Below are 26304 nucleotides of genomic sequence, written 5' to 3'. Positions count from 1 at the left end.
CTCTCTGCCTATCGCTCTGTGTCTATTTTTCTGTTTCTGTCTGTGTGTCTGTCCATGTTCATCTACCTCTCTGTGTGTCTGTCTGTCTCTTGTGTTTCTCTGTATTTGTCTCTGTCTCTCTGTGTCCATCCGTCTGTCTATGTCTGTGAGTCTGTCTGTCTGTGTTCATCTATCTCTCTCTGTCTGTTTGTCTCTGTCTCTGTCTGTCCATCTGTCATTCTCTGTGTCTGTCTGTCTCTGTATCTGTTTGTCTCTGTCTATCTGTGTCTGTCTGTCTCTGTGTCTGTCTCTCTGTCCATGTCTGTCTCTGTTCATCTCTCTCTCTCTGTCTCTGTGTCTGTCTGTCTTTCTCTCTGTCTCTGTCTGTCTGTCTCTATATTTATCTGTCTGTATCTCTCTGTCTGTGTGTCTCTGTCTGTCTGTCTCTATATTTATCTGTCTGTATCTCTGTCTGTCTGTCTGTGTCTGTCTGCCTATTTTTCTCTCTCTGTCTGTGTCTGTCCCTGTTCATCTGCCTCTCTGTGTGTCTGTCTGTCTCTTGTGTTTCTCTGTATTTGTGTCTGTCTCTCCATCTCTGTCTGTGTGTCTCTCTGTGTCTCTGCGTCTCTGTCTCTCTCTGTTTATCTGTTTCTGTCTGTGTTTTGTCTCTCTGTCTCTGTCTGTCCATCTTTCATTCTCTCTGCCTGTCTGTCCCTGTCTCTCTGAGTCTGTCTGTCTCTGTTCATCTCTCTCTGTGTCTGTCTGTCTCTCTGTCTGTCTCTGTCTGTCTCTCTGTCTCTGTCTGTCTGTCTATACTTGTATGTCTGTATCTCTCTGTCTGTCTCTCTGTGTCTATTTTTCCTTCTCTGTCTGTCTGTGTGTCTGTCCCTGTTTATCTGCCTGTCTGTGTGTCTGTCTCTGTCTCTCTCTGTCTATCTGTGTGTCTGTCTGTGTGTCTGTCGGTCTGTTTGTGTCTCTCTGTCTGTTTGTGTCTCTCTGTCTCTCTGTGTCTGTCTCTGACTCCATTCCTCTGTCTTTCTGGCTGCGTTTCCTCTCTGTCTGTCTGTCTGTCCCCCCCTCCTCCCCCGCCCCCCCACACCCCCTCTTTCTCAGCTCTGTGCCCCCCCCCACCCCACAGGTCCGGCCTTTTCCCCTTCCTCTCCCCTCCTCCTCCTCCTCCTCCTCTCTCTTTTCTTCCAGAACTTTCTCTTCGGCCGTTTCTCCCTCCCCCTCCCCAGCATCCCCCCCTTCCCCGCCTGGCCTGGTGGGGGGGATTCAGGGTCTCCCCATCCCCCTCTCCCTGACCCCCACCCCCCTCTTTTTCTTCCCTGCTTCCCCTCCCTCCTTTTCCCACTGACGCCCCCCCTCAGCCCAGGCTGTGTGGGGCGGAGCTGAGGCTCAGGCCACAGCGTGGCGGGGCGGGGATATCTGGGCCTGGGCGGATAAAAGAGGAGCCCGCAAGCTGTGCTGTGCTGTCTGGAGACACAGGACAGAGAGACAGACAGACAGACAGACAGACCAGGTGAGGGGGCCCGGACGAGGGGTGGAGGGGGGTGAGGGGATCTTGGGGTACAGGGGATCCTGGGAGGAGGGGAAAGGGGGAGGTGGAGGGATTTGGGGGTTCTGGGGGGGTCAAGGAGGAGAGGTCAGGGGTCAGGGAGATGCAGGGGGAAACATGGTCAATCCTGGGGTACCCAGGACCCCAAAGTTCATTGGGGGTAAAGCACAAGGATTCCTGGGAAGAGGGGGTCAAAGGCCCAGAGAGCAAAGGTCCTGGGGTGCAGCCAGCAAAGGAGTTCAAAGGTCAAGGAGGGGGGAGACAGAGGTCAGGGGAGGGGGGACACCTGGGACATGGCCAAGATCAGGGAGCCAAGGTCCTGGGGTGCAAAGTTCAGGGGTGAGGGGGTCATGAAGAGGGGGAATGGGAAGTTCAGGGGTGCAGGGATCAGAGGTCACCAATCTGGGGGGTGAGGGAGGGCATCTGTCACGGGGGTGCTGGGTCCTAGGTTCCCCCAAGTTCAGAGGGGAAAAGCCCAGGGAGCAAAGGTCCTAGGGTGCAGAGTTCAGAGGGTGCAGGGGTCACAGGTTACAGGAATCAGGGGAACCAGGGTCCCAGGGCCCAGAGGTAACGGAAAACCCACCTTAGGGGTGCAGGGTGTCAGGGTCCTCCTCTTCCTCCTCCTCCTCTTTCTCCTGTCCTCCTCCTCTTTCTCTTCTTCCTTCTTCTCTTCCTCTCTTCCTCCTCCTCTTCTTCCTCCCCATCCATCCATCCTTCCACCCATCCATCCATCTACCCATCCTTCCACCCATCCATCCATCTACCCATCCATCCACCCATCCACCCATCCATCCATCCATCCATGCACCCATCCATCCATCCATCCATCCACCCACCCATCCATCCACCCATCCATCCATCCACCCACCCATCCACCCATCCACCCACCCATCCACCCATCCACCCATCCACCCATCCATCCACCCACCCACCCATCCATCCATCCATCTGCCCATCCACCCATCCATCCATCCATCCATCCATCCACCCATCCACCCATCCACCCACCCATCCACCCACCCATCCACCCATCCATCCACCCATCCACCCATCCACCCACCCATCCACCCATCCATCCACCCATCCATCCATACATCCATCCGCCCATCCATCCATCTATCCATCCATCCATCCACCCACCCACCCACCTATCCATCCATCCATCGCCCAACCATCCATCCACCCATCCATCCATCCATCCATCCATCCACCCATCCATCCATCTCCCAACTATCCATCCACCCATCCATCCACCCATCCATTCACCCATCCATCCATCCACCCATCCATCCACCCATCCATCCATTCATCCACCCATCCATCCATCCACGAAGCCACGCCCCCTGTGGCTGGTCCAACCCATTCTCTTCCTCCTCCTTTTCCTCCTCTTCTTCCTCCTCCTCCTCCTTTTCTTCCTCCTCATTGTTATTACTATTATTCTCATCATAGTTATTATTATTACTGTTATTGACATTGTTGTTTTTACTATCATGGTTGTTACTGTTATTGTTAATATGATGGTTATGATCATCATTATTGTCATTATTGTCATGGTTATTACTATTATGGGTATTGTGGTTATTATTATTGTTATTGTTGTCATGATGTTTGGGTTATTGTTATGATTGTTATTGTTGTTATTGTTACTATGGTGATGGTTATTATTATGGTTACTGCTATTGTTGTCATGATGGTTATTATTGTTATTGTTGTTGTCATTATTATTATAGTTATTATTGTTGCCATGGTTATTACTATTATGGGTATTATGGTTATTATTGTTATTGTTGTTATTATTGTCATTGTTATTGTTATTATAGTTGTTATTGTTGTCATGGTTATTACTATTATGGGTATTATGGTTATTATTGTCATTGTTATTGTTATTATAGTTATTATTATTGTCACAATGGTTATTGTTGTTGTTGTTCTTGTTACTGTGGTGGTGACGGTCGTTGGCGTATTCTTCCCCAAGCCTTCCTTGTTGCTCAGGAGACTGAGATCTGGAGGATCGTGGTTCAAAGCCACCTCCACCCCCTCTCCCCGCCCACCCCCCCAGGACCAACCGAGAGACCCGGATCTCCAGTGAACCCCCCAACCCGGAAAGGTAGGTGAGGAGCTCCGGCCCCGGGTTCGCGTCCCGGGGAGGGGGGGCTGATGGAGGAGGGAGGAAGAGGAGGAGGAGGAGGAGGAGGGTGATGGGTGATAGGAAGCCAGGGGGAAATGGGGTGCTGAGTACTTAGTACTTAGTCCTGGGGAGGGGGGAGGGGGGATGGACAATGACAGAGACAGACAGACAGACAGACAGAAGAGACACACAGACAGATGTAGACACACAGATGGACAGACAGACACAGACATGACACACACACAGAGAGAGACACAGACAGACAGACAGACCAAGATGTGCAGACAGACAGGGAGAAACAGAGACAGGACAGACAGACACACAGACAGACAGACAGACAGACAGAGACACAGAGACAGAGAGAGAGAGACAGAGACAGAAGAGACAGACAGGCACAGACAGTCAAACTGAGCCAGGACAGATAGACAGAGACACAGAGACAGGAAGAGACAAATGGACACAGGCACAAACAGAGACAGAGACAGACAGACAGAGATGGACGTGAGAGAAACTGGCACAGACAGACACAGAGAGACAGACAGACAGACAAAGAAGAGACAGACAGACAGGGACAGACAGGGAGAGACAGATGCACCGAGACAGATAGACATAGAGACAGACATACAGAGGCACAGAGAGACGGGCAGACAGACACAGACAGACAGAGACAAGTGACAGATGGAGAAAGGCAGAAGAGACAGACAGAGACAGGAAGATAGAGACAGACAGACAGACAGACACAGACAGACAAATATGAGACAGACAGATGTAGACATGGAGACAGGGAGAGACTGACAGAGGTAAATGGACAGACACAAGAGACAGATCTGAACAGAGGCAGACAGGAAGACACAGAGACAGAACAGACAGACAGAAGAGACACACAGACAGATATAGACACAGAGATGGACAGACAGAGAGAGACACACACAGACAGACGAAGATGTGCAGACAGACAGGGAGAGACAGAGACAGGACAGACAGACAGATGGAGACACACAGACAGAGACACAGACAGACAGAGACACAGACAGACAGACAGGGAAAGACAGATGGATAGAAACAGAAGAGACAGACAGGCACAGACAGACAAACTGAGCCAGGACAGATAGAGACACAGAGACAGGAAGAGACAGACAGACACAGGCAAAGACAGAGACAGAACAGATAGACAGACAGAGATGGACATGAGAGAAACTGGCACAGACAGACACAGAGAGACAGACAGACAGAAAAGACAGAGAGAAGTGACAGATGGAGAGAGGTAGAAGAGACAGACAGACAGAGACAAGAAACAGACAGACAGCTGTAGACACAGAGACAGACAGGAAGGGAGATGGACAGACATGGAGAGACAGCAACAGACAGAGATAGACACAAGCACAGAGAGACAGACAGACAGAGACAAGAGACAGACACAGAGATAAGAGACAGAGGCAGATGGAGACACGGACACAGACAGAGACAAATGGACAGAGACAGAACAGACCGACAGACAGACAGATGGAGACAGGGAGAGACCGACAGAGGTAGACAGACAGACAGACTGAGATACAGATGTGAACACAGAGACTGACAGGAAGAGACAGAGACAGGACAGACAGACAGACACAAGAGACAGAACAGACACAGACAGAGACAGAGATAAGAGACAGACAGACTCAGAGACAGAGAGAGACAGATGGACAGACACAGAACAGATAGACACAGGGGCAGACTGACTGACAGAAGAGTCAGACACAGACTGAGACAGACAGACGTCAACATACAGACAGACATGAGACGGAGACAGACAGACAGACACAGACAGAGAGAGAGACAAGTGACAGATGGAGAGAGGCAGAAGAGACGGAACCAAGAAGACAGAGACAGACAGACAGGCAGAGAGACCAATGGACAGATAACAGACAGAGACAGAGAGGCAGACAGACAGAGACAGACAGAGGGAGACATGGAGACAGGGGGAGACCAACAGAGATAGACGGACAGACAGACAGACAGATAGGGAGAGACAGATGGATAGAGACAGACAGACACAGACAGAGAGACAGAGAGACAGAGACAGAGAAAAGACAGATGGACAGAGACAGGAAGACAGACACAGACAGAACAGACAGACAGACAGAGGTGGATGTGACAGAAGCAGGCACAGACGGACAGACAGACACAAGAGACAGACATGTGAATACAGAGACATACAGGAAGAGACAGAGATAGAACAGACAGACAGACAACAGAAGAGACAGACAGATGTAGTTACAGAGACGGATAGACAGACACAGACATGAGACAGAGAGAGACACACAGACAGATGAAGATGTACAGACAGACGGAGACACACAGAACACACACAGACAAAGACACAGAGACAGACAGATGGACAGAGACAGAAGAGACACAGACAGAGAGACACAGACAGACATGAGCCAGAGACACAGACAGGACTGACAGACAGACGGAGACAGTTAGACAGAATCAGAAGAGACAGACAGGCACAGACAGACAAACTGAGCCAGGACAGATAGAGAGACAGAGACAGGAAGAGACAGACAGACACAGGTACAGACAGACAGAGAGACAGACAGACAAAGAGAAGAGACAAAAGACAGACAGACAAACAGATGTACACAAAGAGACATACAGGGAGAGACAGATGTACCGAGACAGACAGACAAAGAGAACAGACAGACAGACAGGCACAGAGAGACGGACAGACAGACAGACAGAGAGACAAGTGACAGATGGAGAGAGACAGATGAGACAGACAGACAGACAGAGGACACAGACAGATGTAGACACAGAGACAGACAGGAAGAGACAGACAGACAGAGACAGACATGTAGACACAGAGATAGAGAAGAAACAGACTCAGACAGACAGACAGACAGAGGACACAGACAGATGTAGACACAGAGACAGACAGGAAGAGATAGACAGTCAGAGACAGACATGTAGACACAGAGATAGAGAACAAACAGACTCAGATAGACAGACGCAGGCACAGACAGACAGATGGGCAGACACAGAGGAGACAGATGGACAAACAGACACAGACAGAGACAAGTGACAGATGGACAGAGACAAGAGTCACACAGACAGACAGAGACAAAAGACAGACAGGTACAGACAGAAGAGAAAAGAGACAAACAGACACAGACAGGAAGACAGACGGGGACAGACAGACAGACTGAGACAGAAGAAACCGACACAGGCACAGAGAGACAGACTGAGAAGAGACAGACAGACACAGAGAGACAGAGACATGAGGGCCAATGGACAGACAAGAGACAGAAGAGACACAGACAGACAGACATATACACAGAGACAAAGACATGAGACAGACAGACAGATGGAGACACGGAGACAGGTGGACAGAGAGAACAGACACAGACTGACAGACATGAGACTGATGGACAGACAAGAGACAGACACAGAGATGAGAGACAGAGAGACGGAGACACAGACACAGACAGGGAGAGATAGACGGACAGACAGAACAGACAGACAGATGGAGACAGGGAGAGACCGACAGAGGTAGACGGACAGACAGACAGGAAGAGACAGAGACAGAATAGACAGACAGACACAAGAGACAGACAGAGACAGAACAGAAACAGACAGACAGAGATAAGAGACAGACAGACAGGGAGACAGACAGACACAGGCAGACACAGAGACAGAGAGACAGATGTACAGACACAGAACAGATAGACACAGGGGCAGACAGACCGACAGAGAGAAGAGTCAGATACAGACAGACAGACAGTCGTCAACACAGAGACAGACATGAGACAGAGACAGACACAGTGACAGATGGAGAGAGGCAGAAGAGACAGACAGATGATCCAGGAAGACAGAGACAGACAGAAACAGACAGACAGACAGACAGAGGACACAGATGTAGACACAGAGACAGACAGACAGACACAGACTGAGACAGAAGAGACCCACACAGACAGACAGACAGATGTACACACAGAGACACACAGGAAGAGAAATGGATAGAGACAGTCACAGGCATAGACAGACAGACATAGAGACAAGAGACAGATGGACAGAGACAGAAGAGACAAAGACAGACAGACACAGTCACAGACAGACAAACTCAGCCAGGACAGATAGACAGACATAGACACAGAGACAGGAAGAGAAGGACGGACACAGGCACAGACAGACAGAGATGGACGTGAGAGAAACCGGCACAGACAGACACAGAGAGACAGACAGACAAAGAGAAGAGACAGAAGAGACAGACAGGGACAGACAGACAGATGTACACACAGAGACAGACAGGGAGAGACAGATGCACAGAGACAGACAGACAAAGACGAGACAGACAGACAGACACAAAGACAAGTGACAGATGGAAAGAGACAGACAGATGGAGCCAGGAAGACAGAGACAGACAGACAGACAGAGGACACAGACAGATGTAGAGACAGTGACAGGGAGAGACAGACGGACACAGGGACAGACAGACAGAGACAGGGACAGACAGACAGACAGAAGAGACAGACATGTAGACACAGAGACAGAGAAGAAACAGACTCAGACAGACAGACGCAGGCATAGACAGACAGATGGGCAGACAGAGGAGACAGATGGACAGACAGACACAGAGACAGGCAGGAAGGGAGATGGACAGACACGGAGAGACAGACAGGAAGAGACACAGACAGACGGACAGAGACAGGAAGACAGACGGGGACAGACAGACTGAGACAGAAGAGACACCAAGACAGACAGACAGAGACAGATGGACAGACAAACAAAAGACATACAGAGACAGACTGAGACAGAAGAGATCCAGACAGACAGATGTACACACACAGACGGACAGGAAGAGAGTCGGACAGAGACAGAGACAAGAGACAGATGGACAGAGTCAGACAGACATGAGACTGGTAGACAGACACAGGGAGAGACAGAGATAACAGACAGACAGACGTCAACACAGACAGTGATGGAACAGACAGATAGACAAGATCGATGGACAGACAAGAGACAGAGATAGAGAGACTCAGACAGACAGACGGAGATGTACAGACAGATGGAGACACAGAGACAGACAGGGAGAGACAGAACAGACAGACAGAGAGACATGAGACCAATGGACAGATAACAGACAGAGACAGAGAGACACAGACAGAGACAGACAGACAGACAGAGATAAGAGAGACAGACAGACAGACACAGAGACAGAGACACAGACAGACAGACAGGGACACAGACAGACAGATACAGACAGACAGAGATAAGAGACAGACAGAAGGAGACAGACATAAGAGACAGACACAGACAGACAGACACAGAGACAGACAGGGAGAGACAGACCAGACAGACAGACATGAGACCAATGGACAGATAACAGACAGAGAGAGAGAGGCAGACAGACAGACAGATAAGAGACAGACAGATGTCAACACAGAGACAGACAGACAGGGAGACAGACAGACACAGACAAAGACAGACAGAAAGCTAAAGACAGAGAGATAGACAAGGAGAGACAGATGGACAGCGACAGACAGAGCAGGCCTTCCCGGTCTCTTTTTCCTTGTGTCTCTAGACTTCCTGATCGTATTCCTGTTAGTTGGTGTTTTCCTTCTTCCTCTTCTGTCTCCTCCTCCTCTTCCATCTCCTCTTCCATCTTCTCTTCCATCTCCTCTTCTTCTTCCATTTCCTCTTCCTCTTCCATCTCCTCTTCCGTCTCCTCTTCCCTCTTCTCTTCCTCTTCCGTCTCCTCTTCCATCTTCTCTTCTGTCTCCTCTTCCTCTTCCATCTCCTCTTCCTCTTAGGTCTCCTCTTCTGTCTCCTCTTCCATCTCCTTTTCCTCTTCCATCTCCTCTTCCTCTCCTCTTCCTCTTCCGTCTCCTCTTCCATCTCCTCTTCCTCTTCCATCTCCTCTTCCTCTCCTCTTCCTCTTCCGTCTCCTCTTCCATCTCCTCTTCCTCTCTTCTTCCTCTTCCATCTCCTCTTCCATCTCCTCTTCCTCTCTTCTTCCTCTTCCATCTCCTCTTCCTCTTCCGTCTCCTCTTCCTCTTCCGTCTCCCCTTCTGTCTCCTCTTCCTCTTCCATCTCCTTTTCCTCTTCCATCTCCTCTTCCATCTCCTCTTCCGTCTCCTCTTCCATCTCCCCTTCCGTCTCCTCTTCCTCTTCCATCTCCTCTTCCATCTCCTCTTCTGTCTCCTCTTCCTCTTCTGTCTCGTCTTCCATCTTCTCTTCCATCTTCTCTTCCATCTCCTCTTCCATCTCCTTTTCCTCTTCCATCTCCTCTTCCGTCTCCTCCTCCGTCTCCTCTTCCGTCTCCTCTTCCATCTCCTCTTCCGTCTCCTCTTTCATCTCCTCTTCCTCTCCCGTCTCCTCTTCCATCTCCTCTACCGTCTCCTCTTCCGTCTCCTCTTCCATCTCCTCTTCTGTCTCCTCTTCCGTCTCCTCTTCCGTCTCCTCTTCCGTCTCCTCTTCCGTCTCCTCTTCCTCTCCCGTCTCCTCTTCCATCTCCTCTTCTGTCTCCTCTTCCGTCTCCTCTTCCGTCTCCTCTTCCGTCTCCTCTTCCGTCTCCTCTTCCTCTCCCGTCTCCTCTTCCATCTCCTCTTCTGTCTCCTCTTCCGTCTCCTCTTCCGTCTCCTCTTCCGTCTCCTCTTCCGTCTCCTCTTCCATCTCCTCTTCTTCTTCCATCTCCTCTTCCTCTCCTCTTCCTCTTCCGTCTCCTCTTCCATCTCCTCTTCCTCTTCTATCTCCTCTTCCATCTCCCGTCTCCTCTTCCTTTTCCATCTCCTCTTCTGTCTCCTCTTCCGTCTCCTCTTCTATCTCCTCTTCGGTCTCCTCTTCCATCTCCTCTTCCTCTTCCATCTCCTCTTCCATCTCCTCTTCCTCTTCCATCTCCTCTTCCTCTTCCCCTTCCTCTTCCTCGTGTCCATGTCCTTCTTCCTCTTCCTGTTCTTCTGATACATCTCCTTCCTCTTCCCATTCTCCTTCCTCTTCCTCCCCATTGTCTCCCTGACCCCCACAGGTCGCCTCACATCCTTGAACCTCCATCCCCGGGCCTCCAACTTCCAGCCTCCATCCCTGGCCTCCATCCTTGGGCCTCCACCCCCTTGGGCCTCCACTCCTGGCCTCCATCCCCAGCCTCCACCCCATTTGGCCTACTTTCCTCTACCCCCCTGGGCCCCTGTCCCTAGCCTCCACCCTCTTGGGCCTCCTTCCCTGGGCCTCCAACTTCCAGTCTCCATCCCCAGCCTCCACCCAATTAGGCCTCCATCCCTGGGCCTCCTTCTCTGGCCTCCAACTTCCTGTCTCCATCCTCAGCCTCTACCTCTGTCCTCCACCTTCCTGGACCTCCATCCCCAGCCTCCATACCTGGCCTCTAACCCCTAGGCCCCCATCCCTGGGCCTCCACTTCCCCTAGGCCTCCATCCCTGGGCCTCCACCCCCTGGGCCTCCAACTTCCAGTCTCCTTCCTCAGCCTCCACCCCTGGCCTCCACCCCGTTGGACCTCCATCCCCAGCCTCCACCCTGGCCTCTAATCCCTAGGCCTCCTTCCCTGGGCCTCCAACTTCCAGCCTCCATTTCCCTGGGCCTCCACCCCTGGGCCTCCATCCCCAGCCTCCCCCCCTCCATCCCAGCCCCAGGATGGGGGGCCCCCACCGCTGGGCCTCGCTGCTGCTGCTGCTGCTGCTCCTGTGCGGCCCCCACCCAGCCCCCGCCACCCGCTGCCCCAGGACCTGCGCCTGCTACGTCCCCACCGAACTCCACTGCACCTTCCGCAGCCTCAGGGCCGTGCCCCACATGCTGGACCCCAAGATGGAGCGCGTGAACCTGGGGTGAGGCCTGGGGAGGGGAAAGGGGGGAAGGAAGGGAAGGAAGAGTAAGGAAGGAAGGAAAGAAGGAAGGAAGGAAGGAAGGAGGGAAGGAAGGAGGGAAGGAGGGAAGGAAGGAGGATGGAGGGAAGGAAGGAAGGATGGAAGGAAGGAAGGAAGGAGGGAAGGAAAGAAGGAAGGAAGGAGGGAAGGAAGGAGGGAGGGAGGGAAGGAAGGAAGGAAGGAGGGAAGGATGGAAGGAAGGAAGGAGGTAGAGAAGGAAGGAAGGAAGGAAGGAGGGAAGGAAAGAGGGAAGGAAGGAAGGAGGGAAGGAGGGAGGGAAGGAAGGAAGGAGGGAGGGAAGGAAGGAAGGAAGCAAGGGAGGAAAGGAAGGAAGGCAGGAAGGAAGATGATGATGAGTAATGATTCATTATTCTTGACCCTGACCCGGAAACAAAAGTCCTGCCCTCCCAGCGCTGGTTTTCAGGCTGTTTTCCTGATTTCCTCTTCCTGTCCTCTCGCCTGTTGAATTAGGTTCAACCACATCCGGGTCCTGACGCACGCTTCCTTCCCCGGTCTTGCGAGACTTCAGCTGCTGCTGCTGCACGGAAACGAGATCGCAGACATCGCCGAGGGCGCCCTGAGCGACCTGGGCGCACTGCAGGTGCGCAGGGAGCGGGCGGAAGTGGGGCGGAATTGGAAGGAAGTGGAAGGAAGTTTGGTAGGAAGTGGGGCAGAAATATGCAGTGAAGTGGGACAAAGTAGGGGAAGAAGTGGGGCGGAAGTTTGAGGAAATAGATACGGAAGTGGGAGGAAGTAGGGCCGGAAGTGGGAAGGAAGTTGGAGGAAGAAGGAAGTGGGAAAAGAGTAGGGAGGAAGGAGGGGAGAAATGCGGAGGAAGACAGGCAGAAATGGGGATCAAATAGCAAAGGAAGTGGGGAGGAAGTAGGGAATCAATGGAGGAAGTAGAGACGGACATGGGAGGAAGTCGGGGGCAGAAGGGAGGCGGAAGTGAGACGGAAATGGATAAGGACCTGGGAAGAAGTAGGGCTGGAAGTGTAGCCAGATGTTGAGTGGAAATAGGGAAGGAAGTGGAGCGGAAGTGGGTCGGAAGTAGTGAGGATATGGATCTGGAAGTGGAAGTAGGGCCGGAAGTGGGGTGGAAATCGGGAAGTAGGGAGGAAGTGTGAGGAAGTAGGGGTGAAAATAAGCCGGAAGTGGGAGGAACTAGGGGCGGAAGTGGTTAGGATATGGTTCCGGAAGTGAGAAGTGGGGTGGAAATAGGGAAGGAAGTGGGGAGGAAGCAGGACGAAGTAGGGGCGGAAGGCGGAAGTGGGGCGGAAGTGGTGAGGATATGGATCCGGAAGTGGAGTGAAAATAGGGAAGGAAGTGGGGAGGAAGTGGGGGTAGAAGTGACCCAGAAGTGGGGAATGACATATAGTTGGAAGTGGGGAAGAAAGTGGAAATAGGACCATGGATAGGACCGGAAGTGGGGCAGAAATAAGGAAGGAAATGGGCAGGAAGTGGGAGGAAGTCGGGGCTGAAGTGAGGTGGAAGTGAGCTGGAAGTGGGGCAGAAGTGGTGAGGATCTGGATCTGGAAGTGACAGAAAGTAGGGCCGTAACTGGCCGGAAGTGCGGAGGAACTTGGAGGAAGTAGAGGCGGAAGTCAGCCGGAAGTGGGGAGGAAGTGACCCGGAACTGGGGCGGAAGTGAGTTGGAAGTAGGGAGGAAGTGAGAATGGGGCAGAAGTGGGACCGGAAGAAGTGAGGAAATATACTCGGAAGTGGGAGGAAGTAGAGGCAGAAGTCGGGAGAAGTAAGCCGGACGTGGAGCAGAAGTGTGACAGGAAGTGGTACGGAAGTAGGGTGGAAGTGAGACCGGAAGTGGGGCGGAAGTGACCCCGAAGTTGCCCTTCGGATCCCAGAAACGCCCCCTTTCACCCCCACAGGTGCTGAAGCTGAGCTACAACCAGCTTCGGGCACTGCGCACGGGCTCCCTGCGGGGCCTGCGGCGCCTGTCCCGGCTGTACCTGGACCACAACCGGCTGGAGTCGGTGCCCCCGCGGGCACTGCTGGGGCTGGCGTCGCTGCGGCTGCTGCGTCTGGACGGGAACCAGCTGGCGGCGCTGGCGCCCGAGGCGTTGGCCACGCTGCGCGTGCGCGGGGTCCCGGCCTGCACGCTGCGCGTGCTGCACCTGGCTGGGAACCACCTGGCTGCGCTGCCCGCCGGCACCCTGGCCCAGGCACCCGCGCTGCGCGCGCTGCACCTGCAGGGTAACCCCTGGGCCTGCGGTTGCCGTGCGCGCTGGATGGAGGACCTGGAGGGGCGGGGCCGAGGTGAGCAGAGGGGGCGTGGTCAAGCGCAGGCCAATGAGAGGGCCGGGCGGGGCTGAGGCGATGCAGAGAGGGGGCGTGGCCGAACTACAGCCAGTGAGAAAGGATGGGGGCGTGGCTGGGCGTAAGTGAGTAGCCGAGTTCCCCCAGTCACGCGGGGCGGAGGCGTGGCCGAGGCGCCCAGGGGGGCGTGGCCTAGCTCCAGCCAGTAAAAAACGGCAGCAGCGTGGCTGGGCGTGGCTGGGCATTAGTGAGGAGCTGCAGGGGGCGTGGCCAAGGTCTAGCCACTTAGGAGGGGCAGGGACGTTGCTGAGGCTCCACAGGGAGGGTATGGCCCAGCTTTAGCCACTCAGGCAGGGTGAGGGTAAGGCTAAGGCTCCACGGGGGGGCGTGGCCGAGGTCCAGCCAGTCAGGCGAGGCGGGGGCGTGGCTGAGAACCCCCAGGAGGGGCGTGGCCGAGCTCCAGCCAGTCAGGCGCGACGGGAGCGTGGCCGAGGCTCCCCAGGGGGGCGTGTCCCATGTCAGCCCCGCCCTTCTCCCATCCCCCCCTGCAGGCGTGCTGCGCTGTGGGAAGGAACAGGCGTGCGCGGCCTGCGCCAGCCCCGCCGCCCGCCACGGCTTGCACCTGCGTCGCCTGCCTCCACGCATGCGTTGTCGCCCGCCGCGCATCCTCACCAGCCCGGCAGACGGCGAGGAGCCGCTGGAAGCGGAAGTGGAGGCGGAGGAAGAGGAAGTGGAGGACAGGGAGGAGGTGGGCGAGGTGCGGCTGAGGCTGACAGACGCCCGTGGCCGCGCCGCCGGCCTTACCTGCCGCCTGCGGCGCGCGCCCAGCGTGCGCGACCTCGACGTGCGGCCCGGCCCCGCCCCCGATGTCCCTGTGCACGTGCGCCTGACGCTCAGCGCCGCCCTCGCCTGCTACGCCGACCCTGCCCACCTCGCACATGCCCGCCGCCTGCTGGGAGGCGATGACGACACTGATGATGTCGCGCTGATGCTGCGCTGGGACCCGGAGGCGCCGGGCCACGCCCACGCAGATAGGGACCCGGGAGATGGATCCGGGGAAGGCCACGCCCAACCCTCGGGTGGAGACGCTGATGGGGATGAGCTGTATCAGGACAGGGACCCAGATGTAGGCCATGCCCACCGTCAGGGCGGAGACCCGGATGTGGACCATATGTATCAGGCCGCAGACTCGGATGTAGGCCATGCCCACCATCGAACCAGGAACCCTGATATAGGCCATGTCCACCAGGGAGCCAGAGACCCTGATGTAGGCCCTGCCCACGCTCAGGACAGAGACCCGGTTGTAGGCCACACCCATCTGCAGGACAAATACCCGGATGTAGGCTATATGTATCAAGCCCAAGACCCGGATGTAGGCCCCTCCCACCAGCAGGACAGACACCCGGATGTAGGCCCCGCCTACAAGCATGCCAGACACCCGGATGTAGGCCATGAGTATGATCAGGACGTAGGCCCCGCCCACCCTCAGGACAGAGACCCGGATATCAATGACCCAGATGAGGGCCCCGCCCACCCTGAGGACAGAGACCAGGATGGAGGCCACGCCCACCCTGAGGCTAGAGACCTGGATGTCCATGACATGGATGAGGGCCCTGCCCACCCTGAGGACAGAGACCCTGATGTCAATGACCCAGATGAGGGCCCCGCCCACTCTGAGGACAGAGACCCGGATGTAGGCCCCAGGTATGACCAGGATGGAGGCCACGCCCACCCTGAGGCCAGTTTCCCGGATGTCCATGACCTGGATGTGGGCAAGGCCTACCGCCTGGTGCACGGCCCTGGCGCGTCGTCATCGTCGCCAACGTCACTTCCAGGTGTGGTGGCCCGGCTGTGGGCGCGGCCAGCCTGGCTGCTGCAGCCCGAGCTGACGCTGCGCTGGGCTGGGCTGCGTGGGCCACGCATGCGTCTGACGTGGACGGCGTGCGTGCGTGGCCCCGAGGACCCGGAGGACGCACCCTGGGTGACCCTCGACCCCCGTGATGACCCTGATGACGTGCACGTGGTGACCCCGGGGCAGACGCTGCGGCTGCGCTGTGCGGCGCAGGGCTCGGAAACACCACGCATGGCCTGGACGCGGCCCGACGGCTCCATCCTCCGGGGCGATGAGGATGGCGGCCATGATGGGGGGACAACACTGGAGATCCACAGGATGCGCCAGGCCGACGCTGGCTGGTACCGCTGCGAGGCCCGCGTGGGGCGCCGCGGGGAAACCAAGGCACGGCGCGTGGCCTATGGCGGGGACGGAGCCACGGGGTCCGGGGCCTACGCGGAGGAGGAAGCCATGGAATCCGAGGCCTATGGTGTGAATGAAGCCACAGGATCTGAGGCCTACACTGAGGAGAAAGCCAAAGGATCCAGTGCCTATGGCTCAGATGAAGCCATGAAATCCGAGGCCTACACTGAGGAAAAAGCCACGAAATCTGAGACCTATGGTGAAGAAAAAGCCTACGCTGTGAATGAAGCCATAGAATCCGAGGCCTATGGTGCAAATAAAGCCATAGAATCCGAGGCCTTCGCTGAGGAAAAAGCCATAGGATCTGAGGCCGACACTGAGGAGAAAGCCACAAGCCCCGCAGCCTACACCCTGTCTGAAGCCACGGACCCCGCGGCCTACATCAGCTTTGAAGCCACAGCCCCCACGGCCTCCGCCCCTTCTGAAGCCACAGCCCCTGCGGCCTACACCCCGTCTGCAGCCCCGGGCCCTGCGGCCTACGGTGGCTTTGAGTCCGCCATGGCGGGCCGGGCACAGCGCGTGTTCGTGGTGGCGTCTCGGGCGCCAGCGGCCACGGATCTGGAACTGCCTGCGGGCGTCGCGCTGCGGCTGGGCTGTCGGGCGGAGGCGGAGCCGGCGGCGCGCGTGGGCTGGCTTCTGCCGGGCGGGCGCTGGGCCTGGGCGGGGACGGAGCTGGGGACGGACGGGGTCGGGGTTGGGGCGGACGGGACGCTGACGCTTCCCACGCTGGGCCCACGGCACGCCGGGCGCTATGTGTGCGTGGCCGCCAACGCGCTGGGGCTGGCGCGCTGGGACGCCGACGTCAGCGTGGGTGGGGCGGCGGGGGGCAAGATGGCGGGAGACAAGATGGCGGAATCAAAGATGGAAGAATCCAAGATGGCGGAAAGCAAGATGGCCAAAAACAAGATGGCAGAATCAAAGACGAAAGGCAACAAGATGGTGGAAAACAAGATGGAGGGAATTAAGATGGTGGATTCCAAGATGGTGGACACCAAGATGGTGGAATCCAAAATGGAGGGAAGCAAGATGGCCGAAAACATGACGGAATCTAACATGCCCGACGCCAACATGGCGGATTCCAAGATGGCCAAAAACAAGATGGTGGACACCAAGATGGAGGGAACCAAGATGGCGGAATCCAAGATGGAAGGAAACAAAATGGCGGAAGCCAAGATTGCAGAATCCAAGATGGAGGGAACTAAGATGGCGGAAGCCAAGATGGACGAAACGAAGATGGCAGATGCCAAGATGGCGGAATCAAACATGGGGAGAAACAAGATGGAGGAATCCAAGATGGAGGGAACCAAGATGGCCGAAAACATGGTGGAATCCAACATGGCCGACACCAACATGGCGGATTCCAAGATGGTGGACGCCAAGATGGCGGAATCCAAAATGGAGGGAAACAAGATCAGGGAAAGCAACATGGCAGAATCCAAGATGGAAGGAATCAAGATGGCGGAAAACAAGATGGAAGGAATAAAGATGGCCGAAAACAAGGTGGTGGAATCAAAGATGGAGGGAACCAACATGGCGGAATCCAAGATGGAGGAATCCAAGATGGAGGGAATTAAGATGGCAGATTCCAAGATGGTGGAGGCCAAGATGGCTGATTCAAAAATGGCGGATTCCAAGATGGCGGGTGCCGCTGCGGAAGCGGCTGCAGGGGCGACGCGCGGTGCTGACGTCATTGTTGGTGTGCCAAGCTTGGGCCCGGGCACCGGGGAAGCATGGCTGTGGCGTCGGCGTCCTGCGGGCGGCCCCGGGCGCGGGCAGCAGCGGCGTCCGCCGCCTCCTCATCTCCCTCCCATCCCGCGTGCTGCCCCCGCCGGCCGCGGGTTCGAGCCCGCCTTGCCACGCCGCCCGCGCCCACCAGTGGCTGCCGAGCACATCCAGCCCGAGCACTGGGCGCGCATCCTGGCGCATGTTCGCGGCCGCGCCACAGGCGACTTCCGGGCCCCGCCCGCCCTGCTTCCGGTCTCCACGGAGACCTCCCCGCTTCCGGCGTCCACACTTCCGGTTTCGACACAAATATCCCCACTTCCGGTCTCTGTGTCTTCCGCCGACCCACTTCTGGTCTCCACTCGGACCTCACCACTTCCGGTCTCCACTCAGACCACCCCACTTCTGGTCTCCACACTGCCGGTTTCCACTCGAACATCACCACTTCCTGTCTTCACTACTTCCGCCTACCCACTTCCGCTCTCCCCACGGACCTCCCCACTTCCAGTCTCCACTCGGACCCCCGCACTTCCTGCTTCCACACTTCCAGTTTCCACTCGAAAATTCCTACTTCCGGTCTCCACTGGGACCACCCCACTTCCGGCTTCCACACTTCCGGTTTTGTCTCGAACATCCCCACTTCTGGGCTCCACTCGCAGATCTACACTTCCGGTCTCCACGCGGAGATCCCCACTTCCGGTCTCCATTCGGACCACCCCACTTCCTGTTTCCCCACTTCCGGTTTCCACTCAGAAATCCCCACTTCCGGCCTCCACTACTTCGGCCTACCCACTTCCGTTTTCGACTGAGAGATCCCCACTTCCGACTTCCACACCTCCGGTTTCCCCACAGACCTCCCCACTTCCGGTCTCCAGTCAGACCACCCCACTTCCGGTTACCACTCGGAGATCCCCACTTCTGACTTCCACACTTCCGGTCTCCCCATGGACCTCTCCACTTCCGGTTTCGACACGGACATCCCCACTTCCGGCCTCCACCCCTCGAGCATCCACTGCTCCGACCTCTGCACTTCCGTCCTCCTCACTTCCGGCCTCCTTACTTCCGGCTCCCAGGAGGCCTGGCGGCGGCCGCAGGCAGGGGCGACAGCACAAAGCTCACCGCGCCCGGCCGGGCCCCACGGTGAACCCCCGTGACCCCGTGGTCACGACCCTGCATGGCCGTGCCCCGGATGTCCTCCCTTCCCATCCTGCGGCTTCCCCCGATGGTGACCCGGGGACCTTTGACCCGCGACCCCCGGCCCCGCCCGCCGTGACCCCGCCCCGTGGCGTCTGGAACGAGCTGGACACGGGTGAGCCTCAGTTTACCCATCTGTCTCCTGCAGGCTCTTGGCGTGGGGGCGGGGGACTGAGGGGAGCCAGATAGGAGGTGGAGGTAAGAGGTCACAGGGAGGATACAATACGGTCAGAGGTCATGGGGAGGTTAGGGGTCACTGGGGGTCAGAGGTCACAGGGAAGCCAGGGGTCACAGTAGGGTCAGCGGTTGCAGAGAGGTCAGAGGTCATGGAGAGGTCACGGGGAGGTGAGAGGCCATGGGCAGGTGAGAAGAGGATGGGAGGTCAAAGGTCATGGGGAACTCAGGGGTCATGGAGAGTTCACGGGGAGGTCTCGGGAGGGTCACTGGGAGGTCAGAGGTCATGGGGAAGCCAGGAGTCACAGGAGGTCAGAGGTCACAGAGTAGTCAGAGGTCATGGAGAGGTCACAGGGAGGTCGGGTCACTGGGAGGGCAGAGGGCATGGACAGGTCAGAGGGCATGGGGAGGGGAGGGGCGAAGTCCTTTACTCTGTCTGTCTGTCTGTTGTCTGTGTTCCTGGCTGTGTGGGGCACAGGATGACTGGGGAGACAAACACACACGCACAGACAGACAGACAGACAGACATAGAGCAGACAGATAGATAGAGGGACGGATGGATAGACAGACAGACAGACAGATAGGTGGATAGACGGATGAATGGACGGATAGACAGAGCCATAGAGAGACAGACAGACAGATGGACAGAAGGACGGATAGACAGGTAGACAGACAGTAGACAGACAGATGGACAGATAGATAGACAGATAGACTGATAGATAGATAGATAAACAAATGGACGGATAGACAGAGCCATAGACAGACAGACAGAGAGATACATGGACAGATGAATGGAGAGACAGACAGACATGGAAACATACATGGTTGGATGGATGGATAGATAGGTAGACAGACAGACAGCTGGATGGATAGATAGACAGACCAATGGACAGATAGACAGACAGAGCCATAGACAAAGAGATAGATGGACAGATGGATGGGTAGACAGACAGACAGACTGATGGATGTATAGACAGATAGGTAGACAGACACCAGACAGACAGATGGATACAGAGACAAGTAGACAGATGGACGGACAGAAGGACGGATAGACAGGTAGACAGATAGTAGATAGATAGAAGGACAGATGGACAGATAGATAGGTAGACAGACAGACAGATAAACCAATGGACAGATAGACAGAGCCATAGAGAGACAGACAGACAGAGAGATACATGGACTGATGGACGGATAAACAGACAGATAGACTGATGGACGATAGACAGAGCCGTAGACAGACAGATACCAGAGACATGGACAGATAGATAGAAAGAGACAGACAGACAGACCGACCAATGGAAGGATGGACAGACAGAGCCATAGAGAGACAGACAGACAGACAGAGAGATACATGGACAGATGGACGGATAGACAGACAGACAGATAGAAACATACATGGTTGGATGGATGGATAGGTAGACAGACAGACAGACAGACAGACAGATAGATAGACAGACAGACAGACAGACCAATGGACGGATAGACAGAGCCATAGAGACAGATAGACAGAAGAATGGATGGAGAGACGAACAGATGGACAGATGAACAGATGGATAGATGGACCAATGGACAGATAGACAGACAGAGGTATACACAGTCAGAGAGACAGATGGACAGATGGATGGATAGACAGACGGGTGGATGGATGGATGGATTGAAAGAGATAACATGGACAGGTGGGTGGGTAGACAGACGGACGGACCGATGGATGTATAGACAGATAGGTAGACAGACACCAGACAGACAGGCAGACAGATAGATAGAGAGACAGGTGGACAGACAGATGGACAGATAGCTAGATGGATGGACCAGTGGACAAATAGACAGAATCATAGATAGACAGAGCAATGGACAGATAGACAAACAGAGCCATAGACAGAGAGAGAGAGAGAGAGAGATGGACGGAAGGAAGGATACACAGATAGGTAGACAGTAAGACAGTAGATAGATGGATGGACAGATGAATGGACAGACAGATACATGGGTGGACGGAGCGACACAGACACATGGACAGATAGACGGATGGACTGATGGATGGATAGACAGATGGACAGACAGAGGGACAGAGGGACAGACAGATGGACAGACAGAGGGACAGAGAGACAGAGGGACAGACAGATGGACAGAGAAACGGATGGACAGACAGATGGACTGACGGACGGACAAGTAGACAGACGAACAGACAGACTGACAGAGACAGACAGACAGAGGGACAGACAGACATAGACTGACAGACAGATGGATAGACAGACAGACAGAGAGATGGACAGAGAAACGGACGGACAGACAGATGGACAGATGGACGGACAAGTAGACGAACAGACAGACTGACAGAGACAGACAGACAGAGGGACAGACAGACAGACATAGACAGACTGACAGACAGATGGATAGACGGACGGAGATGGACAGCCGGACGGACAGACAGACAGAGGGACAGAGCACTGTCTCCGACCAGCACAGGGACTCTTATCCAACACCCTGTCCCTCTGCCCCTCCCTCCGTCCGTCTGTCCATCCCCAGGCGTGGAGCTGACCCCGGCGGCGCCCGACACGCGTGGAACGGACACGAGTGGATCTGACTCTGGCACGATGGACACGCTTGGAAATGTCACGCGTGGATCTGAAACTCACACGATGGTCACACGTGTAAATATCACTCGTGAAAGGGACACGATCACATCCCTTCCACACTCACCTGATACACATGAAGCGCGCATGCGTGGCTCTGACACACGTGGAAATGTCATGCACGCCTCCCCCGCTCCCCCCGTGCTGCGCGAGGCGCCCACGGAGTTCGTGTCGGCCCACGCGGGCCTCACCCTGCACCTGCCCTGCACAGCCCAGGCCTGGCCCCCTGTGGCCCTGCACTGGCGTCTGCCTGACGGGACCCACGCGAGACCCGTGCATGCGCACACGCACCCTCGACTCAGTGACGTCTACGTCCTCCCCAATGGCACGCTGGTGCTGCGCCGCCTGCAGGCCCCGCGCCATGCCGGTGAGTACGAGTGCGTGGCCGCCAACGCGCTGAGCAGCGCGAGACGCACTGTGCACGTCGAAGTCACGCCCGCGCCCGCGCGTCTCCCCCCCAGCGTCCGACCCCGAGGCCCGCTCGCCACGCGCGTGCCCCACGGCGCTGACCTCACGCTGCACTGCCACGCGCGCGGGGATCCCGCCCCACGCGTGTTCTGGAGGCTGCCAGACGGGCACCTGGTGGATGCTGGGAGCAGGTGAGTGTGGGAAGTGGGGGGCATCCATCCATCCATTCACCCGTTCATCTACCCATCCATACATCCATCCATCCACTCATCCATCCACCCATCCATCCATCCACCCATCCATCCATCCACCCACCCACCCATCCATCCACCCACCCATCCATCCATTCATCTACCCATCCATCCATCCACCCATCCACCCTTCCATCCATCCATCCACCCACCCATCCATCCATCCATCCACCCATCCATTCATCCCTCCATCTACCCACCCATCCACCCATCCATCCATCCCTCCATCCATCCATCCATCCACCCATCCACTCATCCATCCATCCACCCATCCATCCATCCATCCCTCCATCCGTCCACCCATCCACTCATCCATCCACCCACCCATTCATCCACCCACCCATCCATCGATCCACCCATCGATCCATCCATCTACCCATCCATCCACCCATCCATCCATCCACCCATCCATCCACCCATCCATCCATCCACCCATCCATCCACTCATCCATCCACCCATCCATCCATCCATCCATCCACCCATCCATCTATCCACCCATAGTTGGGATAAAGATGATACCCCTTGATAGATAGTTAATTGATAGAGGATGGATTAGACAGATGATGTAGACACAGTAGACCATAGATAACAAATCGATTATCCATTAAATATTGATAGAGATGAGGTGGGGATGGTAGATCCATTAGCAGTGAATAGGTAATTGATAGGTCCTGGCTTGCCAGATCGCAAGGTAGAACCCTAGTGATCGATCATTGATAGATGATCGGTCAGGGATCGATACAAGATGAGTATTGGATGCATATGTCACATGTGCGAATAACTAACATTGGCTTCAAATTTGTCTTCCCTTCCTTATGGTCTTTCCTCCTATTACTTCCTTCCCTCCTTCCTTCCTTCCTTCCCTCCTTTCTTCCTTCCTTCCCTTATTCCTTCCTTCCCTCCTTCCCTTCTTCCTTCCTTCCCTCCGATCCTTCCTTCCTTCCCTCCAAGCTTTCCTTCCTTCCCTCCAATCCTTCCTTCCAATCCTTCCCTCCAACCTCCCTTCCCTACATTCCCTCCTTCCCTCCAATCCTTCTATCCTTCCTTCCCTCCAATCCTTCGTTCCTTCCCTCCAATCCTTCCATCCTTCCTTCCCTCCAATCCTTCCTTCCCTCCCTCCAATCCTTCCTTCCTTCCCTCCCTCCAATCCTTCCTTCCTTCCTTCCAATCCTTCCTTCCTTCCTTCCCTCCAATCCTTCCTTACTTCCCTCCAATCCTTCCATCTTTCCTTCCGAGCAATCCTTCCAATCCTTCCCTCCAATCCTTCCTTCCCTCCTTCCTTCCCTACATTCTCTCCTTCCTTCCCTCCAATCCTTCCTTTACCCTTCCCTCCTTCCTTCCCTCCTTCCTTCCTTCCTTCCTTCCTTCCTTCCTTCCTTCCTTCCTTCCTTCCTTCCTTCCTTCCTTCCTGCCCTCCCTTCCCCTCCCCTCCCCAGCTCTGACATCCGGGTCCGCGCCTTTTCCAACGGCACGCTCTCCGTGCGTCCGGTGACGTCACGTGATGCGGGGGAGTACGTGTGCGTGGCGCGCAACGCGGCGGGCGACGCGCATGCACGGCTGCGCGTGGAGTTGATGGCTGGGCCAGGTGCCTCCTATCTGCAACCCGGGCTTCCCGTGACCCCCGTGACCCCCGTGACCCAGGACGCCGACCCCAGGGAGGACTGCACTGCCTACCACCGCCTCCAGGTCCCATCCGGTGTCCTGGGAGACCCGGATGTTCGGGTCGCGAGGCCTGATGGGAGTGTGGGGAACTGGGACCTGGGGCCTGGGTTAGACCTCGGATGTGTGACCACAGCTGGGGGGGCGGGGCCTGGGGCGGGTTCTTCCTCTTCCTCTCAGTCACTTCCGTCTTCCTCTTCCTCTTCATTTCCTGTTTCCTCTTCCTTTCCTTCTTCCTCTTCCTCTCCATCTCTTCCTTCCTCTTCCTCTCACCATCCTTCATCTTCTTCCTTTTCCTCTGCTTCCTCTTCTTCTTTTCCTTCTTCCTCTTCCTTTCCTTCTTCCTCTCATCCCTTCCTGTTCTCTTCCTCTCAATCTCTTCCTTCTTCTTCTTCTTCCTTTCCTTCCTCTTCCTCTTCTCAGTCTCTTCCTTCTTCCTCTTCTTCCTTTCCTTCCTCTTCCTCTTCTTCACATTCTTTTCCTGCTTCCTCTTCCTTTCCTTCCTCTTCCTCTTCTCAGTCTCTTCCTTCTTCCTCTTCTTCACATTCTTTTCCTGCTTCCTCTTCCTTTCCTTCTTCTTCCTCTTCTCCATCTCTTCCTGCTTCCTCTCATGTTTCTTCTTCCTCTTCCTTTCCTTCTTCCTCTTCTTCCTCTTCCTTTCAGCCTCTTCCTTCTTCCTCTTCATTTTCTGTTTCCTCTTCCTCTTCACTTCCTGGTTACTCTTCACTTCCTGGTTCCCCTTCACTTCCTGCTTCACTTCCGGCTTCCTCTTCCTCTCCCACTTCCACCCTGCTGCCCCCTGAGCTCTCCGTCCCCTACGGCGCCCCAGTGACCCTCACGTGCCCAGTGACGCGAGGGTCGCGCGCGGTGACGTGGCTGACGCCGGCCTTGCGCCCCATGGCCTTCACTTCCGGCCCGGAGGACGCCCACTTCCGGGTGCTGCCGGACGGGCGTCTGCGCCTGCGCGGGGTGCGGCGGGCCGACGCAGGCACGTACACGTGCGTGGCGGGGCGGGGCTGGCGCGCCACTGTGCGCCTACACGTGCAGCTGCGGGCGCCGCGCATCCGGGTCACGCCTGACGTCCATGACGACGTGAACGACGACATCCGGGTCTCCCCCGTGGTGCGTCTGCGCGTGCGCTGCCAGGCGGATGGCGTCCCCGAGCCCCGCCTGCTGTGGGAACTTCCGGGTGGGCTGGTACTTCCAGTCCCGTATCGCAGTCGCACGGGGGGAGGGATCAGCGTGGATGCGCACGGGACGTTGGAAATCCCGGATGTGCGTGCGCTGCACAGCGGTGGCAGCGATGCCGTGGTGTGCGTGGCGCGCAACCCAGCGGGCGAAGCCCGGATGTGGGTGCGGCTGCCGCCATGGTGGGTGCGGGCTCTCCCCCCTGCGGCGTCGGCTCCGCCCTCTGAGGCGTTGACTCTGCCCCCTGTTGCGCCGGCTCCGCCCCATCACGCACCTGCCCCGCCATCTTGGGCGCTGACTCCGCCCCCTGGTGCGCTGGCTCCGCCCTCTGAGGCAGCTCCGCCCCCTGGCCCGCCTGCCCCGCCATCTTGGGCGCTGACTGCACCCCCTGACGCACCGACTCTGCCCTCTGAGGCGCTGACTCCACCCCCTGGGGCGGCGCCGGGGGCGGCGCTGCGTGTGGTGCTGGGCGGCAGCTTCCGGCTGCGCTGCCCCACCTCCACGCTTCCGGTGTCCTGGCGCCTGCCCGGGGGGCTGGTGCTGCGTGGGCCGCAGAGGCATGGCCGCTTCACGTTGGGCGCCGACGGCAGCCTGGAGGTGCGCGCCGCCTCCGAGCGCGACCGCGGCGCCTACGTCTGCCACGCCCACCCCGGGGCGCCGCCCAGACACGACCCCCGTGTGCCAGAGACCCGGATGTTCAGCTTCATTCCCGCCACTAGGCCGCTGGGTGCCATGGCAGGGCAACGGACTGAGGAGACCCTGATGTGGGGCTTCATTCCCGCCGGTAGGCCGCGGCGTTCGGTTGCCGGGCAACCAAGTGAAGATACCAGGACATTGGGCTCCACCGCAGCGTCTAGGCCTCTGTGTTCGGTTGCCAGGCAACAGACCGAGAAGACCCGGATGTGGGGCTTCATTCCTGCCTTTAGGCCGCTGGGTTCGGTTGCCGGGAAAGTGCGTGAGACCCGGATGTCCGGCTCCAGCAAGACTCCTGGGCCCCAGCCGGAAGATGACCGGATGTGGGGCTC

The 26304-nt window shown here is 56.4% G+C and overlaps 1 protein-coding gene across 1 annotated transcript; it reads left to right on the top strand.

Annotated features, from left to right (window-relative positions):
• Nucleotides 1–11348: 11348 nt before the first annotated feature.
• LOC122126430 lies at nucleotides 11349–24923 on the top strand. Its single transcript, XM_042701045.1, has 7 exons — nucleotides 11349–11485; nucleotides 11996–12125; nucleotides 13411–13798; nucleotides 14350–19083; nucleotides 21666–22371; nucleotides 23869–24279; nucleotides 24896–24923. The coding sequence occupies exons 1-7, from the start codon at nucleotides 11451–11453 to the stop codon at nucleotides 24921–24923; spliced, it is 6432 nt and encodes a 2143-aa protein (XP_042556979.1). The 5' UTR covers nucleotides 11349–11450.
• Nucleotides 24924–26304: the final 1381 nt, after the last annotated feature.

Source organism: Dipodomys spectabilis, unplaced genomic scaffold (assembly GCF_019054845.1).
Source record: "Dipodomys spectabilis isolate Male_0828 unplaced genomic scaffold, ASM1905484v1 ptg000278l, whole genome shotgun sequence".
NCBI classification, from domain to species: Eukaryota; Metazoa; Chordata; class Mammalia; order Rodentia; family Heteromyidae; genus Dipodomys; species Dipodomys spectabilis.
The sequence above is the reverse complement of the archived record's forward strand: the minus strand, read 5'-3'. Positions and strand labels throughout refer to the sequence as shown.